The sequence below is a fragment of the Symsagittifera roscoffensis genome, chromosome 1 (genome assembly GCF_963678635.1).
Source record: "Symsagittifera roscoffensis chromosome 1, txSymRosc1.1, whole genome shotgun sequence".
Classification (NCBI taxonomy): domain Eukaryota; kingdom Metazoa; phylum Xenacoelomorpha; order Acoela; family Convolutidae; genus Symsagittifera; species Symsagittifera roscoffensis.
Genome location: NC_087062.1, coordinates 56327356 through 56351106, shown reverse-complemented (window position 1 = coordinate 56351106; position 23751 = coordinate 56327356). Strand labels below are relative to the sequence as shown.

General features: G+C 38.4%; 3 protein-coding genes across 6 annotated transcripts in view; all 3 read right to left on the bottom strand.

The window, feature by feature from the left end:
* Nucleotides 1–542: 542 nt before the first annotated feature.
* Nucleotides 543–9015, bottom strand: LOC134846045 (4-aminobutyrate aminotransferase, mitochondrial-like). 3 transcript variants are annotated; one of them, XM_063863234.1, is made up of 5 exons: nucleotides 8398–9015; nucleotides 7538–7662; nucleotides 7031–7164; nucleotides 6512–6731; nucleotides 543–1259 (listed from the first exon to the last, which is right to left on the bottom strand). In XM_063863234.1, the coding sequence occupies exons 1-3, from the start codon at nucleotides 8667–8669 to the stop codon at nucleotides 7133–7135; spliced, it is 429 nt and encodes a 142-aa protein (XP_063719304.1). In that variant the 5' UTR covers nucleotides 8670–9015; the 3' UTR covers nucleotides 543–1259; nucleotides 6512–6731; nucleotides 7031–7132. The 3 variants fall into 3 exon arrangements, with proteins under 3 accessions (XP_063719304.1, XP_063719313.1, XP_063719296.1); XM_063863243.1 differs by having other exon boundaries at nucleotides 7586–7662; XM_063863226.1 differs by having other exon boundaries at nucleotides 7031–7662.
* Nucleotides 9016–11749: 2734 nt separating this feature from the next.
* On the bottom strand, nucleotides 11750–14311 carry LOC134846036 (uncharacterized). The gene is made up of 2 exons (XM_063863213.1): nucleotides 13509–14311; nucleotides 11750–12909 (listed from the first exon to the last, which is right to left on the bottom strand). Exons 1-2 carry the CDS (start codon nucleotides 13831–13833, stop codon nucleotides 11795–11797), a joined length of 1440 nt encoding a protein of 479 aa, XP_063719283.1. The 5' UTR covers nucleotides 13834–14311; the 3' UTR covers nucleotides 11750–11794.
* Nucleotides 14312–19748: 5437 nt separating this feature from the next.
* LOC134845987 (protein fem-1 homolog C-like) overlaps nucleotides 19749–23751 on the bottom strand; it is a 390705-nt gene continuing 386702 nt past the window's right edge. For both annotated transcript variants that reach the window (XM_063863141.1, XM_063863148.1), the window contains exons 2-3: nucleotides 21901–22180; nucleotides 19749–21779 (exon numbers count right to left, since the gene is read on the bottom strand). In XM_063863141.1, coding sequence (XP_063719211.1) covers nucleotides 19880–21779; nucleotides 21901–22175 — 2175 coding nt within the window. In that variant the 5' untranslated portion in view covers nucleotides 22176–22180 and the 3' untranslated portion in view covers nucleotides 19749–19879. The remainder of the gene's footprint in view (nucleotides 21780–21900; nucleotides 22181–23751) is intronic.

The following is a 23751-nucleotide window of genomic DNA, read 5'->3' as shown; positions in this document are numbered from 1 at the left end:
GCCATTTATATGACAAAAATGTTCGCAGATGGATTTTTCTTATTTTTGCGACCAGACATCTCTATTTTTCAGACTGAATCAAAATCAGTCACTCACAAGTTGCCAGTGAAAAAGAAAACACACCGAGAGAAGTTTTCAAGTGATCCTACTAATTACCTACAAGAGGCAAATTCCGTCAATTGGTAGTTGACATTGGTTAGGGAAGCGGCAAAAAATTTTTAAAAAAATTTAAAAAGCATATCAATTTTAATTTCTTTCTACAAAATTTGAGACAACAAAGGTCGCTCAGAGTATTCAGAGCTTCGCTACGGCTTAACACATGAGTCAGGAATCCAGCTTGAACTGAGATTGTCAAGTCAATTTGGTTCATTGCTCAAGACCTTGAAAACTTCGTATAAATTAAAAATTCCAAAACAAGAACCCAAAAACAATGAAGGAAAAAAATGTGTTTCGTAACTGAGTTTTACTTCATCATGACGGCTGCTGATTTTAAAAAAAAGTTTATTCAACATTTCAAAAGAAATTTTTTTTTAGCCAATCAGCTTAATAACAAATTATACCTCAATAATCAAATAAAATATCGCGTCAAATAAATATTTTCATATCCAGTTCAATGAAAATACTTTCAATCAAAGGCAATGTTTTAGAGTCTCCAGAAAAATTTCGCATTCCTTTTGATCAAATATCAGAGCGGTCCTCATTCTGACAGATGACACGCCACATCCACCAAACAGAACACCTTTATGGAACATTCGGCTAATCGGATCTTTCCTCATCTTTTCGGTCGGAATGTCAAATTCAATGAAAGTTCCCATGCCACCCACGCGTGAGATCATATGAGGCCTCGAACTTTCTAAGCTTTTTCAAGCCCTCCATCAAGATCTTCCCGCTTTTCTTCACAACCTTGAGAAAGCAGTCCTGTTTGATTACTTCTAATGTCGTTTTCAAAAGCGCCAATCGGAGCGGATCACCGACCCATGTGTTGACAATTCTATAACCCTGCTGGGCTTCTTCGCATTCTGGCTGGCAGTAGAAACCAGCAATGTGCATCTTTTCACTGAATATCACCATATCCGCGGGAGAGGGAAGATCCCAGGACTCGTGTGCCCAGAATTGTCCGTTGGGTCCGAAGGCAGTCTGCACCTCTTCTACAATCAAGGCGACATTGTGCTCCTTGCATATCTTTTGCAGCCTACGAAAGAACTGGGGTGAGGCCTGGTTGTCGCCACCTTCCGCCTGAATGGGTTCCACAATCACAGCTGCACAAAAGATTAAGATTGTTATCAAAACGTGCACTCCGCGTTATCAGGCAAGAAACATCAAGATATAAGAAAACCATTTTATTCTTTAACTTTTGACACAGACTTTTAGTCAGAATTCAGAAACTTTCTCTAGAAAATTTTTTTTGTGAAATGTTTGAACATTTTTTTTTGTCACAATTAACTTTGAGCTATGAAAAATTTCAAAACTCAGAATCGACTTAATTTTCGAAAGAAACGGGAATGTACAATGCATATTTATTCAAAAAAGTTCTGTTAGCGAAATGACTCATTTACGTGATTTAATTACACTCGTGTTAAACTGAAAACGTTAATTTTAAAGCGCTTCCTAATTGCAAGCGTAAATATTAAACAAGTCTGCTCGTATCAGGGCGAAGCCTTTTATTCTGAAATTAGTCTGAATATTTTTTTAGTCTGAATATTCTGACTGCCTTTTAAGGTCTATGGAGCAGTAATGACATGAAAAAATTAAATGTAATTGAATAAAATGGAATATATATTTTTTAAATTTGAGATTATTTATGAAAATCATCCCACACACGCCATATAAAGTACAAAGTGACAGATTTCGCTCCTAGTAACAAATCATTTATGACAAATAAGCTTCCTTCAACCAATTTGAAACAATTTCTAACGCGGAATAAATCTCCGCTCACGCGTTTATAGCGCGACATATATCGCGCATTAGTTGTCCCAAATTGATCAAAATGGCAACCGTTAAACCCCCATAACTTTTTAAAAAAGGATAACGGTGATATATTTTTTCAAATTTGCACTCAGGACAACAATACCTTTGGACCGTCATAAATGGCTAGTTAAAAAGTCGAAATTTGTCCGAAGAAAAAAGCAACGCGAGCACAAATGTTCCGTTACTTTCGTTACGAAAGTCACATGTACTGTGCAGCAAGCTTGTATAGTCAGACCAAAACCAAATAAACTGACAACATTTGGCTTCGCTAGCAATTACTGATATTCAAAGCATACAAAAATGAGGAAAAAATTTTGAGTTCTCAGCACACAAAAATGACAAAAACTTCTCTGCATGCAAAGAAAAAACTCAGCATACAAAAAAACGGAAAACTTTCCAGCATACAAAAATAAGATAATCGGGTGTAACTAGCTCACGATTCGCACCTACGGTGCTTCAAATAGATCGTTGAACAATAAAAAAGAGCTTCCTAAAACGTACTAAAACAGAGATATTTAATGCAACTGTGAAGATAAACTGGGCTCATCTATCAGGGGTTTCTATTTCATGAAAAACACCAAATCTCGAAAACCAAAATGATTTGAACAGGTAAGCTAAGCTGGCATATTTACCACACTATACTGTTCCCTGACAGCGTCCCACCAAAGGGCTAGAATTTTAATTTCTTTTAGTTATTTTTAAATTTAAGTTTTTTAAAAAGATTAAAAAGATCAAAAGAAACGCCATATCTCGGCGATGAAAAAGTTTTGAGCAAAAAAGTAAGAGACAAAATTTGTACTCTGACAGTACTCATTGAATGTACCCTGACAAAACCCTACCAGGCTGAGAATTTCAAAATCAGGTAGTTTTTTTAATTCAAGGAAATAAAAAAAATCGCAATATCTCTAAAACTAAAACAATTTGAGCGGGTCTATTTAAGGGAAGAATTGCAACCCTTGAGTTTACGCTGATAGCACATCACCATAGGCCGGAGGATTTGAAGTTCTGTTACTTTTTTCTTCTCTTATTTTAGAAAAATGAAAAAATCATAAAAAAACGCGACACCAGGGAAAAACAGTCAGTAAATCAGTCTCATTTGGAGGGAAGAAATGCAACCCCTGAGTGCATCCTGACAGCACCCTAAAATAGGGTTGAAAAATTCAAGTTCGGTTTTTTATCGAGTTTTTTTGGAAAAAAAACAAGAAAATCAAAAAAGGCTTATCTCGAAAACCAAAAAGGTTTGGGCAGTCATAAATTGACGACAGATTTGCAACTCCTGAGTGTACACTGATAGTACACAACTAAGGAATTGACATTTTCAAGTTCGGTTAATTTTTTCTATATCTAGAAGTTTTGAAAAAAGTTGCAAAAAAAATAACAAAAACGCCACATCTCGAAAAACAAAAGGAGTTCAGGAGTCATGCTTGGACGCCAGATTTGCAATCCCTGAACGTACCCTAGCAGCACTCCAAAATAGGGTTGCGAATTTAAAGTTCGGTTAGTTTTCTAATTCTAAAAAAATTCCATACCTCAGCATACAAAAATAAGGAAAAAAATTTTGAATTCTCAGCATACAAAAATTAAAAAAAACTTCTCAGCATACAAAAATAAGAAAACTTTTGAGTTTTCGGGTGTAACTAGCGCATGATTCTTTCGTTGAAGCTGCAATAAATATTTCGTTGAAAAAGCTTAAGCATATCAACAGAAAGACTTCTTAAACATCGGCCGAGAGAACCGCCAATTAAATAAGAGATAGATGAGAAAAAAGGAAAGGTGAAAAAGTGAAAAAAAGGAAAGGTGAAAAAGTGAATAAATAAAAATTAATCGGCTGCAGGTTTTCAGGAAAGAATAACAAAAAAATCATAAAAAAACTTTTCTAGATGTTTTTGCAGTATTAAAAATTAATCAAAACGAAGAACACCCGAAGATTAAGTTCCTCTCCACTTTCAGCGTTTGTTGTTGTTGTTAAGTGTGGATCCCGTCAAAGCTTGGGAGGGCTTAAGTGCTCAGTGCGCCGAAGGTATTCCAGCACTTTGTTTGGCTGATCTTGTAGAACTTTTTAGACATGATTCGGTCAAACGACTTCATTTCTGATAATAAGCATGAGGGGTCGGATGAGAAAAATGCTCTGGTATTTCTGGCGCTAATTCGCAGTTCGGGTATATGTCAATTTCTTCTCTTACGAACTTCTGGGCGACTTGGCGGAGGAAAGGAGCTCTGATTACTCTCAGTCGGGACAGTGCTACCTCCTGAGATCTTGATCGGAACACCGCTCTTGTCAGCTTTTTTCCGTTAGTGCACCTTGCCAAGGAAGCCACTCTGCTCGACTTTCTTCAGATAAAGTTCTTCTTGTCTGGCGTCAACCGTCCTCTTCAGCTGCTCGAAACGTAATGCTTGTTGGTGTTTTTGAAATGACGAAGTTGCTTCTGAGATTGGAGACCAGCAATATCGGAGGCTGGATTCGCCTCTGGACTTTAGTCTGGGCCTGAAGCTTCTGGTCGTCGAGATGTCATGAAGGTGGTGCTCTTCTGGCAGACTCGCAACTTTCTTGAAGTGAAGTGCACTTCCGTAACAAACTAGATGGCATGAATTCCGCTTCCGTGCATCAGGAGTGGTAGAACGGACTTCTCTTGGCAGAGAAGCTGTGGCGAAGCAAAAGAGCAGCGGTCGGCCAGCCAGGCCCAGAAACAACGGAGAGACGGCTAAAAAACTAGAACGTGGCTGGAACTCAGACTGCTCTTCTGAAACGATATTGTTCGGCTGATACCACTCTTTTAGTCTGTTGGTGATAATTATCACCATGACCTTGGAGACAACAAGCAGCAGAGACACCGGTATGTAGCTGCTTACTTTGCTTGAACCTTTTTTCTTCAAGATAGGAATCTCCAATCCGAGGGAACGCTGGCTTCCGTCCAAGTTCTGTTATACATTTCCTACAGGCGCGAAAACGCGAGCTCGGGGGCCTCTTCAGTGAGGGCGGGTGGATATTGTCATGGCCGTAGGCCTGGCGTATCAGCTTGTGCAGAGCTTTGTCCGGTTCGTAAGCACTGAACAGATGATTGAGGCTGTCTGCAGGATCTTGTTGACTGTCTGATAGGCGGCGAGATAAGGATGGGCCACTTGTGTTACGAATGGGCTTGTTTGGGGGGGGGGGGGTTGCTGCTACCATCCATTGCGCGGAGGGGGTTCATTGCGCGGAGGGAGTCTAAAGTGCTCATGTACTCTCTCCAGATTCTGGTCTCCTCATTATGAATGGTTTGATCCAAGATGGTGTACTCGAGCATGTACGCTTCTGTTTTACCACTATTCCCACGATCTTCAAGTGCCGCCGAGAGAGCTTCGTTGCAGCGCTTCTTGGCTGTCGTGCACTCAGATGTTCACCGCGTCTTGCAGCTCTTACTAGTACTGGTGGGAGTGCTCTACTTCGCAGCTTCAAGAATGAGCTTGACGAAAAAAATGGAGACCTTTTCGAGAGACTGTTCGGGCCAGTCTCCGCTGAACAGTTCGCATGTCCTTTTGAGGACACCCTCTTCCATCTTCATGAAGTTCAGTCTCTTTACCGACAGACCTTCTAGCTTCTGGTCTGTGCTGATAAGGACCGCGAGGTGATCCGAGCCGATTGAATCCAGATTTGTGCACTTCAAGTCTCTGCGTATTGTTACAGCCAACTATAGAAACACTTAGGAATGATGGCGCTCCATGTGAAGAGTGTCTAGTCGGGGAACACTCGTTGATGATTTCTATTCTGTTGTCCAGTATCCACTAGCCATTCGTTGAGAGTGACGCCCAGAGTGTGAACTGGTTCCAGATGTCATGGCAGTTAACGTCACCGCCGAGGATGCTATCTTCTCCAGAAAGCCAGGACTCATCGTGGAGGTCCACGTCTCTGTGATCCAAAGCCGGGGCCTGTATAGGTTCCAGATTTCCACCGACTTCTTACCGGTCTTTACTGTAACACCGACAGATTCTAAGGCAGCTCTGTTGGGGAGAAGCTGTCCGAGGACCCTCAGAACGGTTACGTAGCTCCGAACCAAGATAGGTTGCGCTGAATCTTTCTTCTGTGAAGGCTGTGCAGCCTTTGCAGCTGGTTGTCTTGCTCTTGCTTGTCAGGTTCGTCTCTTGAAGCAAGACTACGGCTGTTTGTCTCTGAGAGGGGCTTGTCAAAGGCAGCTTTCCTTACTCTCCAGCAATTGATGTTCAGCTGCAGTATGCTACATGAAGTGTTGGGGGCCTTGTTTCTGCGAGGTGCGGGAAATGGAGCGGGGGGCGCTGGGATGTTAGTTAAACTTTTTTCGCATCCACAGTGCCATCTCCAGGTAGCCCAGCTGATCAGCTCTCAACCAGTTGGAGAAGTCAGCGCAGTTGTAGTGAGGGCAGCTGTACACGACTCTGGGCCCAGGGCTTGACTCAATATTTACCGCGATGAGAAAAGAACGGCGTCTCATGCTCGCGGAGCTACCAGGACGCCTATCCAAAAACCCGGGCCTTAGCCAAAACCGAAGTGTCCAGTTTGGCCGAGACTTTCAACGGTCAGAAAAGTTACCTGCGATGGGCTTGGTCTTCGTCCACTACTGGAATGTCTTCTTCCACTACTGGAATGTCTATTTCCACTACTGGAATGTCTATTTCCACTACTGGATTGTCTCTCCCACTCTGGCTAATGTCTCTTTCTATATCTGTTCATTCTCTGCCACATGTTACTCCAGCGGGTACTTGAGAGGGAACTGTACACAGCGCCAGTCGAATGTGTTGATTATATCAACCTAATCAACACAAAACTAATACCTGATCACAACTCCTGAGAGAACGAGGGAACTTTTCATTTCTACAAACTATCAGTTGAAGAAAAACAGATGATGTATCCCTGATGTAAAGCAATAGTACTTTCTGTTCAAAGTACCGAGGGAGATTCTTATCAATTTTATTTTCTTTCGAGACACAACTGAGTCATGAACGCTAATTTCGGTAGGTCTATTTTGATTTCGTATCTTTTGAATCCATTAGCGGGAACTGTTTCCTGAACACAAATCAGAACCTCAACAACTGAATTTGAAACTGTAACCTTGTGCAGTGGTTTGGTCCGACAGAGATCCCAGAGTCCTGCCGTGGAAGCCAGAGGTGAAGGGCAGAGCTGACAGGCCAGGAGATCCGCGTCCACCGCATTCTATGGTCCACCGCACTTCCCATAAAGCTCATCTCAAATAGAAAACTTTGCGGGCATTTTCTTACTTGAACGCGCCCCAAAATCTCAAAAAGGCGTCTTGTTTCATTTTCTGACCCGATAATGTCTGCGGCCCGTCAAAATTGGCTAACGTCAACTGTTAACAATGCCGACGAACAGACCAATGATCCTAATTCTAACAAACGACTAAGAACTTCAACACTGAACCTGCGGCGATGGTATTTAGATAAGAGAATCACGACCTATTGATACAATACAACGCTGAATATCATATTTTATTTCTTATATTATTGTATTTGGATGCCTCCTGGCGGCAGCATCAGAGATGTACATGCAATCACTTCAAATCGTCATTACTTGCACAAAATTTACAGTGAAAATAGATACCCTTTGGGGGCGACAGAGAGGAGTGAATCGTGCACAGGGGGAACATACCGAGTGCTGGTCTGTTGATGACCTTGGAGACGGCTCCTTCTGCTTGCATCATCTGCAGCAGTGCTGGGTGATTGTACCTGAGAAAAGGAAGCAGCACAATCCACTCGAATTTGTATAAACACATTCAAGGTTATGGACAAACTAGCGCGTCAATCGCACCTCCGGTGCTACAAAACCAATTCTTCAGAAAACAGACAAACCAAATTTCTTTGTAAATAGAAGACAAAATTCAAGGAAAAAGGCATTCAAAAAACACAATAACAACTTCTGGCAAAAAAAAACAGAAAAAATCAAGAACGGAAAATTATGGCAAAAAAACAATGCTTTCCAAAACAAAATTTTTAGCGTAAGAACTGTAAGCATCACTATGACTTATTTCTTTGTGCTTCACACCCTTTGCTCAAACCATTAATCAAAATTACACAAACTGATATTACGATACAAGATAACAAAAACATGACTTCACGCGACATCTTTGAATTAAGCAACACACTTGATAGTTACATAAACGTTAATCATTATTTTGAATCAGTATCATAATGCTTATTTTTGAACCAAACAAAAAAATAAACAAAATTTGTCTGCGAGAATTACAAAATTTCACGATAAACGATGTTTTTAGTTTTTGGGGAATTATCTCTGGCGTTTTTGATGTAAAACTTTATTCCGCTCGGGTCAGACACGCGCGATGCAGCCACGTATAGCTGCATCCAACGCGCATAGAACATGGTGGCGACTGAGAGGCGGATACATTAGCCATTTCACCACAGCTTCACAAACTTCTTTACCGATTCAATAAAATAACATAATACACTAATGGCATTGAAGATATCTGGGCGAATGCGTCCAGTATCTGGTTGCCATCCACATCTACCAAATAGTTCCCACTGGACTTCTCGTAATCGACGAAGAAGTTCAACAGCACAGTGTTCTGAATAGAGGTCAGTTCCTGCTTCAGCTCCTTCGACTTAGGCCCAGGCACTGTTTCTGGAACTATATGCGGCTTCAGGGCTGTAGCCGCACTACGCCAAAGTTGCAGACCCAATTTGTGGACAGTTCTGCCAGTTGTTAAGCTCTTACGCATTTCAGCTAAGCTTCGAATACCTTAGTAACAAATGAAATTAATTTCAGCTTCAACGTAGATAGGAATGAATAATTTGGTACCCAATGAAGTTATGTTGGCCAATAATTTACAAAATCTTTAAGCTTGTGTTTCGAGGTTCAAAATGATTGAAATGTTCGGCGAAAAGATTTTGATTAGTTTATCTTGCAGATAGTCGGTCAAACAGTCAGAGCATATCCTGAAGTCACTGGAACCAAGGATTAATCACTCACGTAATCCAAAGTTCAAGTGGTTCTAAGACCATTTGTATCGTTTCTAATAAAGTTTACATGAAGGTAAAAGTATCCCGAGCCTTGAGGTACCGGCTTCTCGCGGTGGACTCAACACGAGCGCCTAAAGTCGCAGCAAATGGCACCAGTGCAAACCCGCCAGTTTTTGGGAGCGCAGAAATACTTAAACGATCCTCGCCACCTTAAACGAGTGGGAAGCTCAGAGATGGCGTTTTGAATACAAATGGATCATAGTATAATTTGTCATAAGAGAGGGTACATAATGGGAGACAGTTGGTAACTAAACAGCTTGACGACCGCTCGAAGTTGTACTTCAAATTTTTTCTTTAGAACAAGCATTGACTGGTAGCTCAGGTTTGGCCTGCATATTGAATCAGAATTAATTCTCGTCGCTCAACTACAGAGTGTTTCAGATGAAATCTCGAATTTCTCATGTAAATGAGGTAAGATATTGCAAGTTTCACCCAGCGTAATACATGGACAGAAATTTTTGAATCAATTTTTTCAACAGTGATGCCTAAAAAGTATCTTTTTTAACTTGATAATTTATCAGACGAAAAACTCAAAATGTCAAAAGTTGAATTAATTTTCTAAACTCATCATTGCAAATTTGAAAACCAAAACACACATATGTCTTTTCTAATGTCACGGATTTTAGAATTGCATAAAAATAACAAATATAAGCTACCCAAATTGTGCAGGATTTTTGATGTCTGCCATTACAGCTAACACGTGGTTTGTAAATGTCTGTGAAACAACGTTTTCATCTCAAAAATTTTAAATTCTATTGTACCTCACAATTTCTAGTCGAAACAGCGTGAAAAACACACCTTTTTAAGTTTCTCGTCGCACGATAACCTGAAAAGTTTTTGCATCACCTTAAACAAAATTTGCATCTAAATTTTACACAGGATCAAACTTTCAGAATCTCAGCTTCAAATACTTGATGAGAACCCCGACTTTAGTTAGAGTTTGTTTATCTGCAACACCCAGTAAATTTTTCCTTACTTTTGGTTAAATTGGAAAACATTTTGGCAGTGAAATCATAAATCATACTCAGTGGCGTGCGTAGAAGTTTTTCTAGGGGGGCGGTCATGTAGTCGACCAATTTAATTTTCCGAGCTCTCGAACACCCTATTTTGTCAAAAATGTTTTGCGCCGCAAGTTTTTGAAAAGACAGGCTAAAAAGACAATTTGAGCACTTTGAAAAAATTATTTGACTATAAATTGCGTGTTTTTTGGCGCGCGCTCCCCCTATAATTTAGTTATATAGGCCCCGAAGGCGCCTTTGGAAAACTTTTAATGTTGGCCAGCCAAAATTGATCGTAAATTTATACAAAAGGGGGGCCCAGAGGAAAAACTTGGCAACCAGAATTAGGAGGGGGTTCGAGTTTTGTTGCATTCGAATTTTGTTGCATTTTTGTTCTATAATAATTGAGGGCATTTGTGAGAATTGATACAAGTGAACCGCGCTAATTTCATACAGCAAAACCGCGCTAATTTCAACAGATGCAGCATTCAAAAGAAGGATAACCGGTTCCGGCGCAAGGCGCAGAGAAGGTTCCGAACACAGCAATAAAAACGTTTTTTTTACTGGCTTGTAAATACAGGTTAAAAAGTGCAGGCTTTTTTACAGGCTAATATTACTGGTTTCAGTGAACTAGTTATTGTTTCAGCTCAAATCAAAATCGCAAAAAATGTCTACAATTTTTTTAGATAGTATTTTAATTTTTTTTTTATTTTTGTGAAATTTTCGTGCAGAAAAAAAGTTGAAATGCAACTTCTGAGAATGCTTATTCAAGCTAAAAAAGACATTTTTATTGCTTACGATATAATTCTGACTTTCTGATAAAACTTTCGTTAGTGTTTCTTTTCTTCCGATTTAGTTGATTATGGCAGAATTGTAAATAAAAACTATGAAGCACATCGACTTTGGTTTCAGTGTCTTTCTTCTTTTGTTGTATGCAACACTTTTGACTGAAAATTTCCATTTCTTTGATCAATCCACGGGAATTGGCAAAGTGGACTCGTCAAAAAGTAGCAAGACAAACTTTCAGCAATCAGAATCAAGATGAGACAGGCGAAGCGGAGCAATTTTTTTTGCGAAACCAAAATTTTACCCTAAAATTTGATTACTTTAGCGCTTTTTAGTTAATCAAGAATTACGCTATAACTACCACGTTAACTGATGACAAACTTATATCGAAACTAGCCTCTTAGACAGCCTAACAAAGTTCTAGAAAAATAAAATCTCCAAAACATTTGGTCAAGAAGTTTAGAGTTTATTTCTAAGCAAAGATATTGCGTTTTATGTAGTTAAATTAACCCTTTTCGGCTATCAAACAAAATGTATTTCTTTTATACAGATTTTTGGAGATTTTAATCTTCTACAGCTTTGTTGGGTTGTGTCTGAGGCTTCTTTCGATATAACTTTGTCATCAGTTAACTGGGTGATTTGAGCGTAATTTTTGATAAACGTTTGAAACTTCCTATGTTCGTTCTGTCCGGTTATTTTAAATCAGCACTGTAGTCTGTCTACTTTATGACCTGTCTACTTTGTGCTACGTATCCACTGGATTCATTGATTGTCAAGCACACTTAAACGAGTTTCAAATGAATGATCAAAGCGTTTGAATGATCAAAGCGAATAATGCAACTTTGTCCTGCATTTTTAGAGGTTGCATAAAAAATGGAAAAGCAAAACGTATGAAAAAGATTTTCGCTTAATTGTTCCGATCTTCTTTTTACCACTATAACTGAACTTTTAAAAGAGATATTAATCATGAAATCATTACTCAAACTTTTTAAAATATGCATTATTCAAAAATATATACAAGATAGATTACATCTTACCACTCATGCTTTAAAATTCATAAAGTCAAATATTGCTGCTCTGGTTGTCTTGGCTCGGTCACTTTCGATTGACTTGTCAACTTTAATTTCGCCCACAAATATTTTCTGGAATAAAACACCGTCAAAAAAGTTATGGTGCGCGGATGAAAAAGACGGCAAAATTGTGCCTAAAACTGATGCAACTCTGCCAATCGTTTGAACTCCACGGTTAAAAACAGTAGCTAGATGCACAGCGTTGTAATTCGGTCGTGCGCGAATTTCATTGGTTACCAAGTTAGATTCAGAATCCAAAATGACAAACATAGTAACGAAAAGATCGATTTCTGCCAGATCTAAAATCTTTTCGCATCGATACAAATAATAAAGCACAAGTGAGCAAATAAAAAACTTAGGATTGACTCTGAGAAACGCTCTCTCCATTTCTGACTGGTAAGACTGATCATCAAATAAATTTTCACCTGTTACCGCCCACAGAAGAATTTTAAGTTTCTCTGAAACTAGTGTAGTATCATCACTTTCAGTCAACTTCAATAAGTCAAAATCGAAGGGCGGGAAAGACACTATTACTTTATTACCCTGCTTCACAGAATGCTCTGAATAAACAGCATATTCGTCGATCCAGTTTTTCCCAGGTATTTGCTGCTGATGTTTGCGCAAAATTCCCATGAACCGAGAATTAATCGACTTATAGACCAAAACTGAAGGTTTGAATTGTGAAGTTAAATCTTCGAACGCGTTGCTGTGCTCGACGCAAGAATGCACTAACACTTGCTCTGACATCGGGTTGAAGTTCGGATGCTTCATCATCGCTTTCAACAGTTTATCCGAATATTCGTCTATTTTGTTTTTCTTCGACTCTGAAGGCGTATTCAGTAGAAAAAAACTTTTTAAAGCGTTCTTTATTGCTAATTGTCTTTCATTGTTTGCAGATTTGCCAAACACTTCTTTGCTTAGAATGATTGACATCTCGTCAACTGACATCGCGAGCTTTAACTTCTCGTTAACAACTTTGGCTACTGCTGGGATCAAGAGGTGATGCCTGGGATATCCGGCTCTCTTCCAGTTTGTGATACGTAGATGAAAGCTCCTTAAACTGTCTCGAGACAAGTAGTCGTTTCCTAAAAACAACATTTTCATCTTTTTCAGCTAATTTGATATATCAATTCAGGTAACCGTATTGAAACTAAAAGGCAAGATAGGAGCATGTTCAATCGTCTAAATTATGAAAACTTCAAAGATTTGGCAACAAACTTTTCCTGAAAAATTATTTGATGTTCTGAAGAAAATATGCAGGTTAAATATTTTTTTAAATTTTAGCTCAGAACGTCGATATCATCAAAAAAAAATACATAATGTCCGAAAAATTATTGATTCAATCAACTTAGCACAAAAACTTGAATTAGCAGCGTGAGTTAGGTTCAAAAAATACTGACCGCATAGCACTACAAAGGCACGCTAGCTGATTTGTGTAAAAATGCAGAACTATTGGAAAGATTTTTACAAGGTTAACTTTGGTCGGAAGACTCATCAACTTGCACAGAATACATAAGTTACAGAATACGAAATACGTGTTCTTAAGTTACCCATATTAAATACGGTTCAGTAATGGAAATTAGTTTTCATCAAATTTAAATAACGCAAGATCCGATTTTTAGAACACGATAGTGGTTTTGAATTACATCAACTTCAACAAGCATGCTGTAATCTAGGCACTTACCTAATAAAGTTGCAATGACGGGTAACCACTGCGGATCCAAGTTGTTCAATTTTGCCAGCTCCGTGCTGCTGTACACTTTAGTGGTCATATCATTCAGATCCAAATGAAGCGCCGAAAGATAATATTTGGCCGCGTTGTAAATTACGAAGTCACTATCTTGTGCCATTATGGCGACAACGTTGCTGTTTTGCTTCGCATACACAGCTATTTCCTCGTCACACTCCTCTGACGTTATAACTACTCTGCAATCACATTCTTCTGTTAGCACGTATCGTTGGAACATGCTGATTCCTACAAATTGTATAGGCTTTGGACACACATACATTTATCATAATTTAAACGGATGGATGCTCAATATTGAAGTTTGATCCATTAACAAAACATTTAAAAACGAAACCATTTTTTTTCAAATTCAAATCAGCCTGAAATTTTGATTTCCTTTTATTGGATATCCAACTCTAATTTGATTTAAATTCCCGGCAAGTTCAACCAAACTTATTGTTCCGACTTTCCTAAAGAAAGTGACGGAATATTTGTGCTCGGGTGGGTTTTTTTCTTCGGACAAATTTCGACTTTTTAATTAACTACTTTTGAAGGATTTTGTTTTATATCATTCAAAAGGCATTGTTGTCCTAAGCTTAAATTTTAAAAGATATTTCACCTGTGATTAATTTTCGCAAAGTCATGGTGGTTTAAAGATTGCCATTTTGGGACAATTAACGCGCGATAAATTTTGCGCTATTCATGCGTGAGCTGAGATTTAATCCGTCTTAGAAATCGTTCCAAATTGGAAGAAGGAAGCTTATTTGCCATAACTGATTTGTTACTAGGAGCGTGTGGTGGGATGATTTTTGCAAAAAATCTCAAATTTTAGAAAAAAATTTTCATTTTGTTTAATTACATTTAATTTTTTCATGTTATTACTGCTCCATAAACTTTAAAAGGCAGTCGGAACATTCAGGGCCTCGCCCTGATACGAGCAGTCTTGTTTTTATCTGAAATTTTTTATCAAAATATTTGTCCAATGACTGTACTGGCCTGTTAGTAGTATGAAAGGCTCAACCTCAGCTACAATATCTCCAGCTCTAATTCTATTCATCAGATGTTGGATTCTGTAGTAGTTCTCAACTCGGCGTTTGACCCACTCATCTCGTTTCTGGTTCAGACAAGGCCCGTCGTAAAAGAAAATGGGCTCTGCCCCAGCCTCACGGATCGCTTCGACAAAGCGTTTGATTCGCTTACCATACTCGATATACTGACCTCCACAAATCCAATCTAACCCATTAATTAGATGACGTAGAGTGGACGGGGCATCGACTAAAACTACTGGCTCGGAGTCAGTCGAAGCTTCTTTGAATTCTTTGATCACTTCCTTGATATTCACTTGGTAACACACTTTGCCGCCACAATGATTTTCCATATAGGACTGTAGCCCTTTGATGCCCATTTGATCACTCTGAAGTTCCATTTGTACAAGATGAATGAGCATAGAAATGAAAACAGTTAATATTTTGTCTGATTTCGATTTAAATCTCAAGTTTTTTTTCCGAGAAGGAAACGCTGCTAATCCGTCATGACATCAATCAGTAATCATGAATACTCGCAGTCAGAAAGCAAAGGGAGACAAGGTAATTAATCTCACGGCTACTGACAAAAAAAAACAATTCTATATTGGAAATTAAGCTACTACTTAGATTTCGAACACACTTCAGTATTACATAGAGACCAAAAAAGCAGCTGCTTGGATTACCTGCTAATAAAAAATGGATCACACGGGCAATCCACTTCAGTCTGCATAGCTTTATCTGCCCAATAAAGATATCTTTCAGGAGTACAAAAAAAACTAAAGATTACAAAAATAAGATTTAACTCTGACTGCAAAAATCTGAAGTGTTCCCAGTTGATCGCAGAATCAATTCAAAGGTCAAGCTCGGCTTAGCATTAATTCTGATATTGTAACGAATGACTACGGTAAAAATGTGCTGAAACAGAAAACTTTTTAAGTAAAAACAAAATTTACACTAAGGTGAAGCTGCGCTTCGCAAACGCTAGCCAAAACAGGACAAAAAGCAGCTCTATTAAGTGCAAATAAACAAATAAGCCTCGAATTAGTGAAAATTCGGCTACGACTCGGATTCGATCTGCGACCTAGAAAAATGAGTCTCACGCATCAACTACTCAGCCACGGACGTTTAACACAGAGGCGACGCAGAGATTCGCATTACTTGCGATAAAAGGAACGCGTACCACTGCAAGCTACTAAATGGCCAGTGAGAGGGAAATCACTGAGTGAAAAAAAAATTATTGAAAGTGGAAACAAGAAAAATCAATTACAGAAAAACGAACGAGAAAAACAATCACCACAATTAAGCCAACTTAAAGTATTTTCCGAGTTTCCACTAAGCCAACAACACTTAAGAAAACAAAAATACCAAAAGAAATGGTTGTAATAAAAAATTCAACATATTTTTGGAAAAACGAAAAATTCTAACACAGAAAAACAAACACGAAACGCAACAACTAGCATTGAGCATGTTTTTAGTATTTTCCGAGCATCCACTAAGCCAACAATAAGCAATTAGACGCCACTTGATCCGAAAGCAAAATACCAAGAATTGGTTATCAAAAAAAATTCAACATATTTTTGGAAACACGAAAAACTCAATCTCCGAAAACACAAGAAAGACAATCATCAGTTTAGGGGCAAGTTTTTAGTTTTTCCGAGCGTCTATTCAGCCAACAACACGCGATAAGACGCCAACTGATCCGAAAACAAAAATACCCAGGGAAATGGTTAACAGAAAAAAACTACATTTTTGGAATCACGAAAAACTCTATCTCAGAAAAAACAGACGAGAATCACAACAACTAGCCTAAAGCAAGCTTTCAGTATTTTGCGAGCGTCCACTAAGCGAGTAACACGTGGTAAGACGCCAATTGATCCGAAAACAGAATTCAGAAGAAATGGTTGTCATTAAAAATTCGAAATGAAATACGAAAATTGCAATCTCAGAAAAACAGGAGAAAGACAATTATTATAGTTAGGCAAAATTTTTGTTTTTCCGAGCATCCACTAGGCCAACAGCACGTAATTAGACGCCAACCGATCCGAAAACAAAAATCTCCGAAGAAATTGTTATCATAAAAAAGCCAATATTTTGGTTGGAAATACGAAAAACACAATCTCAAAAACAGACGAGAAACACAACAACTATCTTTGAGCAAAATTTATTAACTTCTGAGCGTTCACTAAGCGACAACACGTGGTTAGACGCCGATTCAACATTTTTTTGGAATTGTGGAACACCAATCTAAGAAAAACAGACGAGAAACATATCCACTAGCCTTTAAGAAGCTTTAAGTTTTTTTCAAGCGTTCACTAAGCTTATAATACGTGGCATGAGGCCAATTAAAACGAAAAAAAAAGTAAGAGCAAATTAACAAAAAAATGAGCGATTCAAAAGTTTAAACTTCTAACGGGTTTACTACCAGTTGAACTGATTTAATTGGAACATGAATGATCATTTTTATCCTTATAGCGATGCAAAACTAGTTCATATAACCAATATATTAAGAGCCAAACCATATAGGCAGAATAAAATAAATAGGCAGAAAAAAAACAAGGAAAAAACCACAAATATACTAATCAGATATAGTAATTCTAAGAAACAACGACACTTAAGACTACAATTAAAACTGATTACAGTCCAAAAAAATGGGCAAGCATCTAAGCCGACAAACTTAAATCAGACGAATCCACTTTTCCCGGAAAAAAGCTTGAGACACTGAAAAAAAAAACAAGATCCGGCCGGGAATCAAACTCCTGGTGTTAGGTTTCAAAGGCAACTGCATTACCTCCAGACCAAGTGCGATAAATTACCATCTGATTTTTGCTTTCATATGAAACAAACGTAAAATGATTCGAGTAATTTTGTCTAACTAGTTGTTCGCCCGAAAAAAATCCATATTCCGATTTGACAACGCTTGCTAATCGCATACGTAATTAACCAAACACTTGCCACTTAGCGGCCACTGAGCCGACAATGAATGTGTAGACACTTATTAAACCGAAAACAAAAAAAGGCATATGAAAAACTGTCATTAAATTTAAAAAAAATTAAAATGTTGCTACAATATCTACATAAAGGTCTAAGCGAATCAAACATAAGTCGCAACCATTTAGGCTAGAAAAAAATGCTTTCAAGCAAAAGACCAAAAAAACAATGAAAATACACAACGTCAGAGCTATTTATTTCAAAAATCACAGGAGTAAATCAAAAACACTTGCATCTACGTTGAGAAGTGATGACAGCACAAAATTGAGAAGTGATGACAGCACAAAATATTTGGCAACTCAAAAAAGCCGAAAAACGAAAATTCTAAAAATAAAAAATCAATCTCATAAAAACTAAAAAACAATAAAGTCCGGCCGGACTCGAACACCAGACCTCTCTAAGTCTCGCAATTGCTAATGTTCACTAATAAAGCAACTTCACACACAATTTCTTTATGCAATTTAACAGTTAGAAAAGTTGCTTAAGGGGAAGTCTAGTTTCCGATTGCAAGACACTTGCTCTCGCAAATGTACACATTCAAATGATTGAAGCAGTTGTAAAATATTTCATAGTCATAATTTACAAAGAGTTGAAGCTGTGCTTCGCGAACACTAGCCAGAACACGACAAAAAGCAGCTCTATACAGTGCATTAAAAAAAATCCTCAATTTAGATAAATTCCGCTACGGCTCGGAATTGATGTGCGACCTAGAGAATATTAGTCTCATGCACTAACCACTCAGCAACATAAAACAGATGCTATGAAATTTCCAATGCTACAGATCGTGATTATAGCACAAGTGCCATCAAATAAGTGAACACTTTTATTTGCAAGTTAGGTTAGAAAAGAAGGTTCGTACTAATACACTTCGCTGCTCACTAAAGTAAGCAGCGATATCACTACAAGGAAAAAAAATTAGCCAATTTTGACTACCATCTTGAGCTCAGATATCCATTTCTAAATGAAAGAGTGCGTTTACGCACGAAAGCATGCTTGTTGAAAATCCTCAATAGAACAGTTTGGCTAAGAACTACATGAACAGTGTAGCTAGGCTTATATAGACTGAAGCTATAACATGTACATCACATTTCTTAACCATTTAGATCGCAAGAAGTGACCAGCTTAACAAAGTATATATCTAAGTATAATTTTACTTGCTATTTTGAACTTTTTTATGTTTAAGAATTAATCATACATTAATAGATTGCGTTTTCTAGTGATTTTTTTTAGAAATACTTTGATGCCCTGAATATATTCGCTTTCATTCAAGTTTGACAACTTTCTTTTTAGATTTTGGAGAGTGGTTAGTCTTTGCCCCTCCATCAAAATGTTGTTTGTTCAAGGCCCTTTATGTTCCGTACTTGTTGTTTGAGAGTGATACAACATTGCCCATAGCGGGAAAATTATCAAAGAAAATCAAAAAATTCATGCAACTCTTCAAGGGGCAAAACGGTTATTCCCTTTAAAGAGCTGAACAGCTCGCTTGTTAGTCCTTTATCTGGTTTATACACAGTCTTAACTTTATAATTCTTATACATTTGTAAGCAACGTTGCTTTCTGGGCAAAACTCCCAATTAGAGGAGACCTGCTCTCGCAAGTTTAAGAAACCTAGAAAAAAAATTGGCAATCTTTGCTTGAAAAAAAAACCACGGCGATTAGACTATCCAAAAACTATGAGACAAAAAAAAACACATAACACGTATGAGAAATTTGCGAAATTATCCAACCAAACTCGATCATTCTACCGACGTCAGACAAAACGCTGCTTTAATGCCCCCAGCTCACTGCAGAATACTATAAAATAGATTTGATTGAGAAACAACATGCGAACACTTTGAACATTTTTTCAACGGATAAATTCTGGCACCCAGTTGCATTTTCCTTGCTTATCGCTAGACTAAATATCGGCCGGATCGCGACTCAAATAAGATATATCATCTGACATTTCACAAGGCGTCTATGTGTTCCCTGGTGTTGAGAGAAAACATCTGAATACAGTTATTTACCACTCTCATTAAAATTTCTCCACATTTTCAAACTTTATATTCAACTAAACGGCTTTCGGTAGTAACGTAGGCATGCGCCGTATGAGAGACTTGAGTTTTGTGAGCATACCGTTTTGGCTAATTAATATTTCCAATAAAAATCCTGATCTCTGTTCTACAGACTCACTGGAAATAAAAAAGAGACAATTAAAATTCAAATTGAATCTATAGAATCTAAAACAGCGCCTCTGTTGCATATATTGATTGATCTTTTTATTTAAATAGTTTATACCCCTAAATTATATGTTTCCTAACCTATTCTGTTTTGTGATTAGTGTTTCAATACATAGCTTCGCAGATGCTCGCACATCTGTGAGAAGTCGCAGTCGTTTTCGAGCACCGCTTTTGCCGAGAGACATTTGAGAGATCGAATCTTGAGAGGTAGCTTTTCAAAGTCTTCTTCATTCACTTCCTGGTCATCTGCAATAGCCAGAAATTTTTCATACTCCTGACTTTCGTTGTATTTCAATGCTCGGTCGTTGTATTTCAAAAGGGGGCAAAAATCTGTTCGTGTTTCTGCGTCGTAATCGATATGACTTCCGTAATTTTCGAATAGATCTAATACTTGCTGTAGCTGTTTGCATTCGCTGCTATCGCCGCTCTGTTTGAAAAACAATTCTAATGCCGAAAAATGTTCTTTATTTCCCAGGTCTAAATCATAGATTACCGATCGATAGAGTTTCAGCATAATCTCAATTGCCGGTAGATGCGGGTACTCAGTGATGCGATGACGTTCGGCGCCGCAACAATCCGAGCTCATTATCACATGAAGAAGCGTGTTGCCATCCCCATCGCGAATATCGTATGATATTATGTCACTTAAGAGCGACTCCATCTGTTCAGTGAACAACTCCACTCGATCTAGTGCCTTTTTAGAGTCAGATTTGAGTTCAATTTGTTTTAAGTCGTCCTCTTTAACAAGTGAGAAGTATACAACCAGTTTACACATTAACTTCATGCAAGTATGGTCCGTCTTATTCTGGTATGCTATAGATTGCTCAACTGGATTCTTTGACGATGTCTTCTTGTGAAACTTGTATAACACGATACAAGCTTGCAAGACTGACAAGACATCTTCAAGTTTGACCAAGTTAGGACTCGGCGTTGGGTAAACTTGCCTGAATCTATCGTGCTTCTGTGTGTAAAACAGAAACCCGAATAGTTCTACGTATGACTGGATAGCGCACAGTAGAATATTACAGCAAAGAGGGTCCAGGTTGTTTACTAGATTACGCAGAACATATCTCCACAGCTCCAAACAGCGTTCGTAGTCTCCTGAGTCTGCGAGAACTGCCCCTCGATAACGGATGTAGTAAGTCGTGTCGGGATGCTTGAAACCAAGGAGTCGCTGTCGCACGAGAAGACTTTGCATTCGGATGTGGTCAGGGTTGTACTCTTGCATCATTTCCTCGACATCTTCCACACTTTGATACTCGACAATATTTTCCATTTCTTCAACTGGCTGGGCAATATCTTTCAGAAGCTCAACGAGACCCACAGAGTGGTATAAGGTACGCATTTCACTAGCACGTCTCCACCATTTTAAACCTTCCAACAAGTCTTGCTTCTTGTCGATCATGGAACATCCAAGCATTTCCAAAACATCAATTTGCTCTCGTGGTGAGATCCGACTTCCCCTATCGACCTCTTCGGCTATGACGGTCTCGTCAGTAATTGGCGTAATATAGGTGTCCATTATAAATCTAACAACAGATGTATGAGCCGAGATAGCAGCTGCCATCAAAGGTGAAACATTATATTCGTCTCTTTGGAACGTAGCCCCGTTATCCAATAAAAATTTCATTATTTCAACACATCCACCTTCCGCGCAATCGTGTAAAGCCGTGTTCCCTTTACGACTTCTTCGGTTCACTTGAGCTCCATTTTTCACCAATACTTTTACGATTTCAAAATGCTTCTTGTAGCAGGCAATCATGAGACAAGTATGATTGTGTTGGTTTGCAATCTCGAGATCTGCTCCATTTTCAATCAAATACTCCACAATGTCCAGGTGCCCGTCAAAACAGGCAGCTCTGAGAGAAGTAGAATTGGTAGATGTGACAGCATTGACATCTGCGCCACTTTGTAACAAGAACTTTACCACTGCAATGTGTCCAGCGGCACTGGCAACCCAGATTGGCGGAGCATCTTCGATGACTTCGTGCTCAAACCTACAAACATATTATCTCAGCACACCCAAATATAAACATACTATTATACATACACTTATATATATTACCGGAAGGATTTCGTTTGAAATATAAATGCTATTCTAAGATAGTTAAATTATACCTAACGGTCCCGCAGTCGCTCACAGGGAATCCCAAATTGATCACAAGGAACTCCGCAACACTCAAGCTTCCGTTTTGACAAGCACAAATTAGAGGAGTGCTGCCAGATTTTTTAAAATCTTTGAATTCCCAGTTTGGCCACTTTTTGATATACTCTCGCATTAGAGTCGTGCAAATATTTGTTTGGTTTGTCTCGATAGCGCTGTAAATATGGTTGAGAATATCATCAAAAACTGATGGATCCAAAGAAGAATCCAGCATTAGTGAGAAATCCATAACCTTAAAAAGAAAACAATTAATTGCTTCAAGTACAATCAGAGCGTGTCGTTCTTCTTCTTCTTATATTTTCGATACAAATATTCGATTAAAAAAAGCTGATTAGATTGAAATAACCAAGCCGCAGAAAGCTCTTCCACAAGATTACTAAACAAATAAACGAGATTGAATACACTACGATAAGATAACACTTTATTTCTTCTTTTTCCTTTATTCTTTTATAACACTTCAGTACCTTCCGATGGAGGTATTTCACGATAAAAAAATTTGTGATATGTCATTTTTACAGAAACACTTGAAGAACCAAGTACATGATATTATATCATCATATTTAGTATAAACAATGTTCTTGACCAAAAATTCTATGGCAGCAGGCAGAGTTTTGGATTCTGTAACAAATTAAGGCCTTAAAAATGCAATTCATTGGCAAGCTTAGTCGCTCGGAGGAAAATGATTTAAGTAGGACCTTGTTTGAGTGCTGCATGGCAAACAGTGGGAGGTTTCAGAGATTACGTTTAAAAATTTCGAAATATAAATAATCCCAAATGCATAAATCTGTTCCATCATGCAACAGTTTGCTCAGATACACTAGCTCTTCTACTTGGAGACGGAGTGAGATTGGCAAAACTCCACTTTCCGATAGCATAAAATAGTATTCTGAACTTGTTGTCGACCCAAATGTTTATCGTGAATCTGATTACTGTACTTTTTCAAACATTTTGACGTGAGGGGAATCGGAAAACCAGCACAGACAGCCATTTAGTAAATTAGTAACGCACATGACTTGTACAAATGAATTTTCATGCTCTTGAGAAGTGACGTTCCTGCGAAAATGAAATAACACTTAAGCTTTTCAACTGCCTTCTCGAAGCGTGAACCCCATTTGAGATCTGACGATACTAGCAAGCCCACATCATCTTTTGGCACATATCAAAAGTCAAAATTTTGCATCTACCCATGAACTGAGCGAACTTAGAGGGGCCAATTTGAATTGACATGAAATTTGACATGACGATTTAGGCATGCATGACAAGTGACGATTTTTTCGCAACCACTGAAACCGCGAAAAACAGACAGACAATTTCCGCCAGTATAACACAGACGTGCAACCGATATCGAAGACGATTGAAATTACAGTCGACAAAATTTGTAGAACGTTCCGAGTTGTAACGATTTTGCGGCTACAAGCTGTACAGAGCAACTCCCGAGAACCACAACTAACGAATTATTTACCAACTTTCCTGATAGTTAAGAAGACATTTCTTCATCCGGACTCAGGAATTCGGAAAGGGTGTGGGAGAGTAACTCAAAACTGTTTAAACATCTTTTAGCTGCCCGGAATGGCCTGAATTGAATTCACATTAACATCAGAATCGTTTTCAGAGAATGAGAAGCTAGGAGTTGAGGGAATGGTTTGATCTATCTCCGATGGATCTGTGACATTCGACCAGAATGGCCAAAATGCAATTTATGCAGGATTCGAATTTTGAGCAGTAAGCCTTCCGAGTTGATGATTTCGAAGGATTAGCGACGTTATTGGAACGTTTAGCCAAACGGTGAGGGCTAGAATATTCTA

What these genes read in the sequence shown, in the direction of transcription:
- LOC134846045 (XM_063863226.1), bottom strand. Translation starts at nt 8,669, where the DNA reads ATGCGTAAGAGCTTAACAACTGGCAGAACTGTCCACAAATTGGGTCTG. An exon ending in ATATCTTCAATGCCATTAGT is followed by an intron (nt 7,663 to 8,397) that starts GTATTATGTTAT and finishes TCCTTTTCTCAG; the next exon opens with GTACAATCACCCAGCACTGC.
- LOC134846036 (XM_063863213.1), bottom strand. Translation starts at nt 13,833, where the DNA reads ATGTATGTGTGTCCAAAGCCTATACAATTTGTAGGAATCAGCATGTTC. An exon ending in CGTCATTGCAACTTTATTAG is followed by an intron (nt 12,910 to 13,508) that starts GTAAGTGCCTAG and finishes TGTTGTTTTTAG; the next exon opens with GAAACGACTACTTGTCTCGA.